The sequence below is a fragment of the Oryza brachyantha genome, chromosome 8 (assembly GCF_000231095.2).
Source record: "Oryza brachyantha chromosome 8, ObraRS2, whole genome shotgun sequence".
NCBI classification, from domain to species: domain Eukaryota; kingdom Viridiplantae; phylum Streptophyta; class Magnoliopsida; order Poales; family Poaceae; genus Oryza; species Oryza brachyantha.
The window spans coordinates 8,560,470-8,573,644 of NC_023170.2; the positions used below are offsets into that span (position 1 = coordinate 8,560,470).

Consider the following 13,175-nt stretch of genomic DNA (forward strand, 5'->3'; position numbering starts at 1 on the left):
TTGAAAACTATAAAATAGATTAATATGATTTTTAAAACAACTTTCCTATATAAATTTTTTTGCAAAAAATACACCGTTTAGCAGTTCAGAAAGCGTACGCATGGAAAACGAGGGAGGCTTAGTTAACTAGTTGGATGACCGAACGGGGCCTACCTCCGTTTCATAATGTATGTAAGATGTTTGACTTTTTTTGGTTATAATGTTTGACCATTCGTCTTATTAAAAATTTAGTACAAATATAAAAAATGACAAGTTCTGCTTAAAGTTCTTTTGATAATAAAGTAAGTCATAAACAAAATAAATGATATTTTCATAATTTTTTAAATAAGAACTTTAAGTAGAACTTGTTATTTTTTATATTTGTACTAAATTTTTAATAAGACGAATGGTCAGTAACTAAAAAAGTAAAACATCTTACATTAGAAAACAGAGAGAGTAATTTATTATAATATAAAATTGCTGGTCGAAATTTTAGAATTTTTACCGAATCTTGTCATAAACCATCAGTATTTTTTAACTGGACTATTTTTTATATTCCTCTGGCTAATTTCTGGATATCAGTACGTTTTACAAGAGGCGTAAAGCGTATCAGCTAGTTTCTCAAATCCTCCAGCCCTGTCCCCGGACCCTTCCCCGCACGCACGCCGCCGGTCGCTTCGACCCTCCACCTCGCGGCGCCGCCCCTTCCCGTCTTCCCTCACCGCGTTGGCCGCAGAGGAAGGCCACCGGCTGAGAGAGTCGGGGGACGGGGGCTCGGGGGGACCAGCGTCCGCAGAGGCCGGCCCAGCAGGCAGGCAATCCCCAATCTCCGCCACCATCTCCTTCCCCAACCAAATTGCCGCCGCCGCCGCCGCTGCTGGAGCCGGAGCATATCCCTGCGGCCTCCCGACGGCCATGATCTCGTCTGAAGCTGCCGGCTCAGCCTGGTGGAGATGAATCCGGGGTAGCAGCTGTTGGCTCTCGGTAAGCCCTAGCCATTAATTATTTCGCTTTTCCTGATTTGCGCGGTGACCTCAGAGACCCCGTGACCGGTCGAATCCTTTTGGTCTGTGGTATATTAACCAATCTAATTCCGATGCTGAGTTTCTTGCTGTTACTGATTTGGTGCCGGAAATTTGCAGGGGATTCTTGCGCGGGCAATCTGCGTGCACCACACACTAGTGTTCATTGCAGTCTGCAGGAGTGCAGGACCCATCAGTTGCTGGATTTGTTGTGGTAGAGACCAGAAGTATTGGTGATTGCAGCGGATATGTACCGTGGCGGGCTTGACCGCTTCAAGAAGGCTCAGGCCCTGGAGCCATTCTCGGTTCAATCTAGTTCGACGGCCAAGAATGCACCGGCGGTGCCGAGGACAGCTAAAGCACCACTGCCTCCATTGACACTGCCGCAGAATTCACATGCTGGAGCCAGCCAGAGTCACCAGAGTCCACAGGGTACCAGTTTGAGGGTGACCGGGCAAGAGACTGGGGTGCCGGGCCATGTCGGGACTCAGATTGGTGGTGGGCAGTCAGCGTGGCAGCCACCTGACTGGGCGATAGAACTGCGTCCTGGGGTTTACTATCTTGAGGTGTTGAAAGATGGGGAGGTCATTGATCGAATCAATTTGGAGAAGAGGAGGCATATATTTGGGAGGCAGGTACCTGCATGTGATTTCGTGTTGGACCATCAGTCTGTATCACGACAGCACGCTGCTGTTGTTCCACACAGAAATGGAAGGTTAGACTTAAAATAATGTAATGTTTAACACATTTGTGATTCTACTTGTTGATTTCGTCTTTGGTGGTTAATGAGGTAGTCTTTTTAGTCGTTGTTTGTTACTGAATGCTAACCAGTAGAATCGAGGTTAATAACTCATAAAAAGAACAACCCATATGAAATAAGATGCTTCTGACCTTTCATATTCCTCTCAATTAAGGATGAACGCGGCCCTGCCTATCAATGAAAAAAGTCAATTTCCTCGGTGCACACATACGTAAATTTGAAGTTTACTACCAGAATGATTGCCTCTGTCATCCTGCAATGAAGAATATTCTTTTTGAAGAACCTTAAGGCATGCCTTGCTTATAATTTGTCTGCAGAAAAAACCAATTGGCCACCCTAGAAAATACTCCTACTTTTATTGACACTGCTTCTTTGGTGTATATTGACAGTTTGTCCATATTTTTTTTTTTGTATTTCAGCATATATGTTATTGATTTAGGATCTGTTCATGGCACATTTGTTGCAAACGAGAGATTAACTAAAGAAAACCCTGTCGAACTTGAAGTTGGGCAGTCACTTCGTTTTGCTGCATCAACCAGAACCTATGTTCTACGAAAGAATACTGCTGCCTTTTTCCCAACTCATAGTCTTCCATCAGATGTCAGTCTGCCATCTCCTCCAGACCCCAATGATGAAGATGCTGTGGTTGCATACAACACAATACTTAACCGCTATGGCATTAGTAAATCGGACTCGTTATCCAGATCAAAAGATTCTTCGGGGGATGCCTCTGGTGCAAATGATGATAATCAGCCAGCTGGAAGGCCCTTGAAGAGAAGTAAAAAACTAAGAGTGTCATTTAGAGATCAGGTTGGAGGAGAACTTATTCAAGTGGTTGGGATTTCAGATGGCGCAGATGTTGAAACTGAACCAGGCCCAGTTGGTGTGAAGGAAGGCAGTCTTGTTGGAAAATATGAATCCCTTGTACAGGTTACTGTCATACCAAAAGGAAAGGAGCAACCTTCATCAAAGGAAAGTGCCTCCCCCAGTGGGGTAACTGATAAGCTGAAACAAGTTCTTAACAAAGTGAAAAGCACATCAAAGGGTGGAATTTATGATGATCTTTATGGTGATTCTGTTAAAGCACAACTGGGCTCATCTTGGGCATACAGGTCAGATGACCAGGCAGAAAAAGTCAAAGCTACTGATGAGAAGAGGTCTAGTGGAAATATGGATGCAAATTCAGCTCATGACAATGATGACTTGTTTGGTGACTTGTGACTGTTAGCATTTTCAATCAGTACAGAGAAATGAATCTCTTGCAAATGCTTAGCAGTATAAGTATTTTGGTCTGTCAGGGGTATTTTTCTTTGTTCTGCATGATTGTATCCTGCTGCAAATGAAGGTAATCTCTTTTGCCTAATGTTTAGGGCATGCATTCTTATGATGGTGTTCATAGTGATTGGTGAGTTTAATTGTTTTATTAATCATGTCCTCTTGTGATTGTCACTTAACCTGTCCAGGTTTCTAAAATTTATAAATTATATTTCAATTTTTAATCACTTGCTTCAAATGTTCTGAGCTTTTTTGATGCATTTTCTTGTGGTAAAAATCTAACTGTACATCATCTGTGATGTCTTGTGAATCCAATTGCCTGGTAACGAAAGTAAAAATATATGTGGGCTGGTATTTCATATGTGAATACTCATGTCTGTCCAGCTTCAAGTTGGTTATCTTAGTTAGTCTCTCGTTTGCATCAAATGTGTCATGAACCGATCCTAAATCAATACTCCACTTTTTTTTTATTTGATGCTGTTGACCTTTAAGGCTACCTTTGACCATTTGTTTTATTCAAAACAATTACATAATTATTAATTATTTTGTTATGACTTGGTTTATTACTAAAAACACTTTAAGCATGACTTATAACTTTGCATATATTACACAAAAAAATGAACGGTCAAGCGTAGATCTACAACTAAAAGTTAACGCCGTCAAATAAAAAACGAAGGGAGTAACATATATGCAGGCTGAATTTTTGAATTAAGGTGTTGTTCTGGCCAATTATATTTGGACTTATATTCCTTATGTGAACATTCATGTGGCGTAGATGTGGTATTGTAACGTAGGTCAGTCATTCAGATGTGTTAACCACCAGCAGCACCCACTATGTGATTGTTTCTAGATAATGGTTTTATAGATTAGTCATACTGGTATCTTGGACTTCCTTTAGCTATTTATAATGTAGTTATTTGTATCTATATATAATCTGTCACTATGCCCTTATAAACATGGAGGTATTGCCATCCTTTCATTAATTGAAGGATGAATATGGAAGTTTATCCTATTATGAACTAAGGTTCATTATACCTGCTGTAAATAAGTTTCGCTGTGTGTCTGTTCGAGGGAAGACTAACCTATTACAGATGAAATGTTAAGAAACGATGAAGTTCATTGTGTGTGGAAGTGAAGATCTTCTTTGTCATGAAATTATGTAGTCATGTAGGTTAGGAAGAATTCCCTTTTGTCTGTTGGTGGGATGGGAGCCTAACGATGTGGGAAAATGTAGCTTGGAATCCCATATCTAATAGTTTGTTGAATGTTAAAATGGTTGTCAATGACCATAGGTGTCTGCATTAAATCATGTTTATCAGTGTGGGCAAATGTAGCCTGGAATGCCATATCTGATAGTTTGTTTAATTGTACATGGTGTGTTGGAAACATGAACATTTCAATAATCGGTACGAACGATCATTTTAATAGCTGATTTGAGTAGTGAGTGATGGATGATTGATAGACTGGTTCTAGATGAGTCCTGATATTTAGAAACATGTCCCCCTTGAGTGCGAGTGTATGCTATGTATAAACACAAGTATGATTTTTAAACTGTTTTGCTTCATGCTTTGCCTTACATTTATATGTACCAGAACAGAGTGTGTGCAGATGCTTTGCCTGGTAACGAAATTATACTGCACCTAGAAAATTATTTGCATTTTTGTAGTTCTCATTATTTACTTATGCCCCAATACCTTCACTAATACTCCTTGGAAGCTTGAAAGCTATAATGTGACCCAACTTTTTTGATACATCTCTAAGATATGTTCTGAATACTACAGGTATCAAGCGCTGGATGGTACTGTTTATTCGAACATTTGCTCTTTCTTGGGATTGAAATGGACAGAAACAAAAAATGCCAACATCAGATGAACTATGTAAAGCATTATGCAGATGTCAGAATACGCTGTGTGATGGACTTTCATATTTTGTTGGTAAACTGATATCCTTTCAAATTGGGATTTGCCGCCTTGGATTCTTGTGAGGACAAGTTTAAGTTTTCTTCTATTTTATTTTTGAGGACTATGTAAAACTATACGGCCCATTAGGCAGGTCCAAATTTGTCAACATGTATGCTCGTCTGGGAACAGCTTCTGTTGCAGACATGAACACTAGGCAAAAGATCGATTTGCAACATGATCTTGTAGGAAGCATATATTGGACGAACTCCAGTAAAATTTTGCATGGGAAGAGTGAGCTTTTCAACTCTTGAGTATTCACTAGGCACTATTGCCTTTGTGCTGCTTTTTCTCGGAAAAATATGTGCATAAACATAACGCCTCCCTCCTCTCTCACGACTCACGACGTGCCGCAGCCGTCGCCCGCTTCAAGCACCTTGCCACGACCTCGGGTTAACAGACAGGAAAACTCATTGTTTTCAGAAGACCTCGGGTGATCTTCACCCTTTGTCTTATTTAAAAAATTTATATAATTATTCACTATTTTATTATGATTTGATTTATTACTAAAGTAACTTTAAGTGTGATTTATAATTTTGTATATTTGGACAAAATTTTTGAATAAGACGAAGGATCAAATGTAAATCAAAAAGTCAATAGCGTCAAGGAGCACAATGATTACATAAATGATGTGCACATAAGCACTTGAAAGCGGTTTAACTGAAGTAACAAAATAAAGATGACAAACATGCGGATGAATCTGAGCTAGGGTTGGCAATCGGACGAGTTGGGTCAGAACCACCCCCGATCCTGGGATATTATTCCTCGGCCTTGAAGTATAGATTGGGGGAAATCATGGCTCGTCCTTGTCAAGGTCCCACTTGCATGGAGGAGGAGGTTGATCCGTAGTCTACCACCACATTGAGGACGACGCCAAGTTGCCAACTCGAGGGAGGCTAAGCCACCTTGCCTTGCCCGGCTATAGTTGGCCAAAAGGCCCTAGGCTCAATGGCCAACCACGACGCAACCCGATCCAATGGTGAGTAGCACTGATCAGTCTGCCATGGCTAAGGCTGTGCACCGATGCCATATATAACCATCCTCGGTCTCTCCCCCTCCCTAGTCGCCGCTTAGCCCTAATCCTAACTGCAAGCCCACAACCCACAGGCCACAACCACTGCTTGCTGATCTGTCTCCACCACTCCATAGCTCCACCGTGCTTGCCATCTCATCCCTGTTTTGTTCTTGTTTTTTACGATCGTGGATGTTAGCTCTGTTATCTATTCGTCAAATGACTTAGAGGAGGGACGTGTGGTATTGACGCCAATGACTTAGAGGAGGGACGTGTGGAGGTGTTCAACAAAACTACCTCTAGTACGATCTATGTGCATGGCAACGATGACCCGTAGTCGTAGCTGGAGATAGTCGACGACGGCACTTCTAGAGCTGGTTGTAGTGGGACAGCGTCATCCGGCTTTAGCGCCAACAACAAGAGGAGCAAATCTTCTCAGGTATGCTCTGACTTTGAGGAACATTGTGAAGATCTCAATGGCTCACAGGTTCAAGTTTTATGTAAATGTGATTACTGTCGTAAAACTTTGAATGCTCATTCTTCTTGTGATGCTAGACATTTGCTTAAGCATATTAGGTTATGCAAACCTATAATGCATGTCTCTGTCCATGCTTAGGTTTAATACAAATAGTTCTATTACTCCATGGGAATATAGTCCTGATATTGGTAGAGTACAATTGTGTATGTTGATTCCTAGAGAATATCTTCCTATTTGTTTTGGTCAAGCTGTTGCTTTTGCGGACTATACGAAGCTAGCTCATAACCTTAGGTTTGTTCCTATCTATAGATAAACTACCACAAGGGATTTTTGTAAGTACTTTAAAGGATCGTAATTCTATTCTTGTTGAATGTTTAAAGTATGTTAGCTCTGTCGCTTTGACATATGATATATGGTTTGGTAATGCTAAGTAAGATTATTTGAGTGTTATAGCTCGTTATGTTAATTCTGATTGGCAATTAGAGAAGACAGTCTTGGCTCTTAGGCTCGTGCTAACAACAAAATTTGGTTTTTGGCTGTTATTTTGCAAATGTGTTGATTTGGTCAAAAGTACAATATGAAACGATGAGGAGAAGTTGTTAACAGAGTTCGGATCATACTTGAGGCAGATGTTGGATCGGACAAAAGATGGAATCGGATTGAGGATAAAAGGCCGAATAGGAGAAGAACGAGGGAGTATGATCAGAGAAGATATGGATAAGGGTTCGATTTAGGAAAGAATATATAGGTCATTTATGGAAACAGATAAATGTAACATAGGCGGTTTAGATTGAATTCGGTTTGTTAGTGAAGCCGGAGTCCATATTTGTCAGGTCAGTTAAAGATACATGTCCATATTTGTTTGGGTTAGTTTTAGGGTATAAATATAGAGGTCTCGGTCTTTTCTAAATAACAGACACAGAACAATAAACATAATTTCAGCGCATCGCCACCTACCTCGACGGAGCGAGCCGTCGGATCAAGGTTAACCAACTTCATGATGTAAGTTTATATCTTTCAACCCATCGAGTAGATCGAATAGGACTTTCTCGGTTTGGTTTGATATTCTATTCAATGATTTTATCTGGATTTTATTTTACTCTTTGTTTTATCAGAGTTTTCACTGATGAGCTATCTTGTTATCATATAAAAGCTTGTTGTTGGCTCACGATAGCTTGATAGGTACTATCGGAGGGTGAACTCCTCTAGCGGGAAGCAACGCCCCCCTTTGTTGGTTCGGACCGAGGGTGCGGGTGAGAGCGTGAGGGTTGAGAGTAGAGCGAGTGGAAGATGGAGGGGGTCGGGCCCCTCAAGAGCGACAAGGACACAATCAAAGCATACAAGTTCAGGCCACTAGGAAGCGTAATATCCTACTACTGTATATGGTTGCTTGGGGCACAAGGAATTAAACCCTAGCTTGGCTCAGTGAGGAAGAGCACTAAGTGTCTATTAGTCATCTATCGGAGAGAGCTTCTGTTTTCCCTAGGATAGGACCTCCTTTTATACTGCAAGGGGCTCCTACAGGTGTCTGGACCCATCCCCTAAGGAAAAGAAAACAATCTTTGTTGGGCAAGTACTGCTTATCAAATTCAAGAGTGTGCGATGATGGTGCACGCCTTACCGCCGCGTGGGCCGCGTCACGTTGCGACGTGAGTGGGAAGGCCCACGTCACTCTTTATTTAATGTCGAAGACTCCTGGCTTACTCGCTTTCATGGAGCGGCGGCGATGATGATGATGAGCCTTGACAAAGACGAAATGTTGGCTCACTCTTGAGGTAGAGGCAAAAAAGCCTCTCATTAATAACTGACGAGATGGTGCTGACACGGGTCATGTCTCCAGCCAGGGGTAGGCGCATGCGGGGCTCTAACATGCCTCCGGTCTGCCGTCACATCCGTCGGTCCCATCGTACGACTTACCATGCCACAGGTACGCCACATTCAATGCGGCATCCTGTGTGTGGCAGAGTGCCATTAAATACGAAGGCATGTCGTCATGCGTGCTTGCGCTAGACACCTCTCGCGCCACGTGTTCTCTCGCACGCGGGGCAAGAGGATGGGGGTTCGGGCAACTCGACCCCTGGTGCAGGAAGGGGGCTACCTCTTTGCTCCTGGACCCAACCCCTCTTGGGGCGTGCCATTTGGCCTAAGGGCGGCTCCTGTCCTTCGTACGACGTACCCTTGGGCCTATATCGCCAACAGGTACATATAGAGCTACTAAAGTTATCAATATATCTTGACTAAGTATAAATCTGATATTATCTCAATTTAGTCCGATCTATCATGATTCTATTTAATCGAACAAGTTTATTTTTACGGCCCATATATGTTTGTAATAGGTTAGAGTGGATGATCGTCGGTGCAACTTTATTAATTAATGTAGATTTATTGAATTTAAGATTTATCTTTATTAATCATAATCCTATACTGTTTCGGTTTCGTCCGAACTATCAAGATTATTCCTAATATAGTAGATTGGATATTTAAATGGTTGAAATTAATTATTAACTAGTTGTATCCAACTAATTTCCTTACCTTATTTATTATTATGTCTGCAACAAAGCCAATCAATCTATTACAATATTTGTCGATCAAATCGGCTGATCATCATATCAACCAATAGCTTAACTTTTGTTTTCTCCTTGTCATTTTCAGGGTCAAAGTGATTAGCACACCTTAAACCCAAGAATTGTGGACCTGCATTGTGCAGTTAAGTAGATCCCCCGAGCCTTCACTTGTGCTTGTAGCACAATTTTCGCATCACATCTATGTGAATTTTGCCTGTAGGTCATATTAATTGGTAAATAGAAAAATTTTGCGTCATCACCTTTACCAAAAGTTTAATATTCGAAACAATTCCCAACTAAGCAATCAATATAAAACACATTTGATATTTTACCCTAAATTCGGATAATTGCTTATCTGACCCTACTTCGAATGCTAACTATGAAACTGACTCTCATTTTTCAGTTTTGCAGATTTGACCCTCTTTTTCAAAAACGAAGCAGCCGTCTGACCCTGCCGTTAGGGTTTAGGTTAAATGAATAAAAATAAATAAATTTTAATTATGATTGGACTAAACTGCCCCTCCTTTTCCTCCTATCTATCTCATTCTCTCTCTGAACTCTCACAGGCGCTTGGGGAGAGGGCAACCGGCGACCGACGGTGGAGGGGGCGGCCGCGGCTGCCAGTTGTTGGGGAGGGGGCGGAGAGAGACGGCGTCGGTGCTGGCGGCGGCGATGGGGGAGAGCGGCGGCGTCGGCAATGGCGTTGGGGAGAGGCGGGCATCATTGGTGGCGGTGGGGGAGAGAGGCAACGTAGGCGGCGGCCGGCGGCCGCGCACGTCGGGCTAGGGGACGCTGGGTTTTGACGACCCCACCACCGCGCTGCGCCGGCCGCTTTGAGTTTCCCGCGGCCGGACGGACGCACTGTCGCCATCCCTGACCCCTCTTTGCCTCCTTTCTCGACCAACCTCAGTTTCGGAGGTTAGAACAGATTGTTGCACTTCAGCGGCGGCGGCGTCGTCGTAGCTCCGGCGGCATCACCTCGCGGCGGCGTGACGTCCAGTCCAGGAGCATTGTTACCATGCTATCAATTAAGCTCAAATCTATCGAATAAAAACCAAATTTCGAAGTATATTAATTTGCGTTCAAATTTATCGAATTTGAAATTATATATATCAAACTAACCTCAAATCTATCAAATAAAAACTAAATTTCGAATTATATTAATTTAAATACAAATTTATCGAATTTGAAATTATATGTACCAAACTAAAATAAAATCTATCGAATATAGTTCAAACTTTATTCCAATTTTTCTGAATAAATATTTACATTTATTTCCTATAAGTTAACATACAATAGGGTCAAAAGAGCAAGAGCAAATCGGTCAAGTCGTCCTCCATTTAACACCGTTATATGACTTTCACGGAGTAGGGTCACTCAGCTGCTTCGTTTTTAAAAGAAAGGTCAAATCTGCAAAACTGAAAAAGTAGGGTCAAATCCGTAGTTCGCGTTCAAAGTAGGGTTAGATTTGCAATTACCCTTTTTAAATTCATCGTTTCACCATTGAAATAGTACAAATGTTATAATATCCATTGTACAAATATTGTTGGGCTAGACATAGGTCTCAATTAATAATAGCTTTGTTATCAACTTTTATTTATTTTTTGCAATATTTAGTCAGTTTTTTAGCTAAAACTTTGATCCTAGAAACATCATCTTCGCAAAATTTCATCATCAAACTACTTTATATCTCCATACATATTACCATGATTTTTTTGTTCTGTATATTTTTTTTCGAAATTTTTGAATTGATCGAACCTCATTTGAATCAAACCGCCGGTAACCGCTACTGCGGCGCTACGGTTTGGCTCAGTTACCGCGCGCGGGTAACGACGTAAAGTCTGGTTCATATAACAAAAACACAAATTGTCGAGCTAGCAGAGAACACAATCGAACAAGAACAGTGTGAGAGAGAATGCATGAATGATCAACCAAGCACACGCTCCAAAGATAGTCATCCCTATTAAGACATGGGAGTTGCTTATCCTGGTAGCTAGCTAGCCGGCCTTGACCCTCCATGGACACCCGCCGCCCGCCCGCCATGCGCGCAACCTTTCTCTCTCTCGATCTCTCTCTAGCTAGCTAGGGTGCCTAGCTCATCGATCTCCCTCTCTCTCTCTCTCCGGCCCGTACGTTCCTCCATGGCGTACGATGGGGCGTCGGGGCCATACAGGCCTCCGCCGCCGCCGCGTTACGTGATGCTCACGGAGGAGTACGGATCCAACGACTCACTGGCGGGGGCCCCGCCGGCCGGGGGTGGTGGCGGCGGCCGCCGCAGCAACCTGCAGCCCCAGTACAGCGAGGACGTCGACGGCGGCTTGTGCGGCTGCCTCTGCTGGTGCTGCTGCTTCCTTCTCCTCGTGATCGCCGCGGTGGCCGCCACGGCGGCGTACTTCGTGTACGCGTACAGGCCCAAGGCCCCGTCCTACTCCGTCTCCGGCATGTCCGTGGCGCAGCTCGACGTGAGCGCCTCCGACCTCTCCGTGTACGCCAGGCTGGTGGCGTCGGTCAGCGCCGAGAACCCGAACGACATGATCGGGATCAGGTACGGGCCCGGGTCGCGCACGGTGGTGTCGTACCGCGGCACGGTGCTGTGCTCGGGGAGGCTGCCGGCGTTCTACCAGGGGCACCGGAACACGACGGTGATGGTGGTCGCCATGGAGGGGCGGCACGGGTTTGGGTCCGGGCTGCAGAGCGCGCTGGAGGAGAGCGAGAATGCCGGCAACGTGCCGCTGGACGTGTACGTGAGCGTGCCGCTGACGCTCCGGCTGGGCGACGTCGACCTCCGGGAAGTTACGGTGAACGTGCACTGCGCGCTCGTCGTCGACAGCCTCTCGCCCAAGAAGAAGCCCGCCATCAAGTCGGCACAGTACAAGTTCAACGCAGAGTTTTGATAAAGATTAGATTAGATTGATCGATTAATCTCTCAATTAACGTAGCTAGGCTTGTAATTAATTTTTTAATATAATTCATGCATATATACTGACTACTAGTTGATTTGTTTAGATCAGCTGCCTTTCAAAACAACCCGTAATCGATCGTACTGTGTAATGCATATTATGGCCAATATTATTTGTGTATAATATATTACAATAATATAGTTTTAAAAAACCCAAATTCATGGTATATTTGCAAACAAAAAATAATTTGTGATAAGAACTTTTATACACGTATTCTTAACGATCTAAAAGCCAAGACTCAAAAATAAACTTTGGTGAAAAAACATCAAAATTAATTCTAAATTTAAGATTAAAAATTAAAATTTTGGTCTATAGCTATAAGCAGAACTGAAAAGATAGGATGCTTAGAAGGCACATTTAAAAAATAATAGTATACTTTAAAGTTTTGGATAACATAATAAGGTAATTAAAGCTTTGTGCTCTTTATAGATCCAAAACCCCCTCAACCCTCCATTACTTTTCCATGGATAGTAAAAACAGTTTAGGTTATTCATCTATCACCGTATATATATGTTTGTACGTAAGCATAAACTTGAAACTTTCTAGGTGAAAAACTTCACCAATGGTATAATATTTGATAAATTATAAATGAAATAAGTTTAACTACAAAGAAACAAATTAATGCAATAGTCATCATGCATCAAGGTGTGGCTGGTTTTTAGTCCAGTCTCTTGAATAAAAATCTGGTCATATCTATACTGCTTAAAACATTAGTATTAGTGGTGTCCGTTCTGCATCATCCACCCTCAACAACTTCCATCTGAATCCACCGTGTAAGTGAAAAAGATTCAAGCACTGCCATACCCTCCCTCATCGAGCCCTGCAACTTCCCATTGGTTGCTCATTGCATATTTGCATGCGATCGTCCACCCTTTATGTCATACGCATCGTCTACCGACTAGAGTACAATGCAGTAGGTTCACAAGCTTACTAGCCAGAGGGATATTTATGGATGTGTATTTTGACATTGTGTGTCAAAATAAAGTTAATTCCCCATGTGTGTGTGGTCTGCAAGTTTGCATGCTTCTGCATTGATCGATGCATGACGTTACTAATCTTAAGTGATATTTTGAGACAAATATATTGATAAAATAATCACAATTTTTTTTCGAAAAACCTATATTTTTATGAAATAAGGATATGCCACGGATATTAATTTTTATTGGA

The 13,175-nt window shown here is 42.4% G+C and overlaps 2 protein-coding genes across 2 annotated transcripts; both read left to right on the forward strand.

Annotated features, from left to right (window-relative positions):
• The first annotated feature begins 597 nt into the window (after window positions 1-597).
• On the forward strand, window positions 598-5,006 carry LOC102721470 (protein phosphatase 1 regulatory inhibitor subunit PPP1R8 homolog). The gene is made up of 4 exons (XM_006659235.3): window positions 598-963; window positions 1,122-1,716; window positions 2,181-3,106; window positions 4,818-5,006. Exons 2-3 carry the CDS (start codon window positions 1,250-1,252, stop codon window positions 2,980-2,982), a joined length of 1,269 nt encoding a protein of 422 aa, XP_006659298.2. The 5' UTR covers window positions 598-963; window positions 1,122-1,249; the 3' UTR covers window positions 2,983-3,106; window positions 4,818-5,006.
• A 6,158-nt stretch (window positions 5,007-11,164) lies between these two features.
• Window positions 11,165-12,109, forward strand: LOC102721185 (NDR1/HIN1-like protein 6). The gene has a single exon (XM_040527203.1). The coding sequence runs from the start codon at window positions 11,190-11,192 to the stop codon at window positions 11,940-11,942; it is 753 nt and encodes a 250-aa protein (XP_040383137.1). The 5' UTR covers window positions 11,165-11,189; the 3' UTR covers window positions 11,943-12,109.
• The last annotated feature ends 1,066 nt before the right edge of the window (window positions 12,110-13,175 follow it).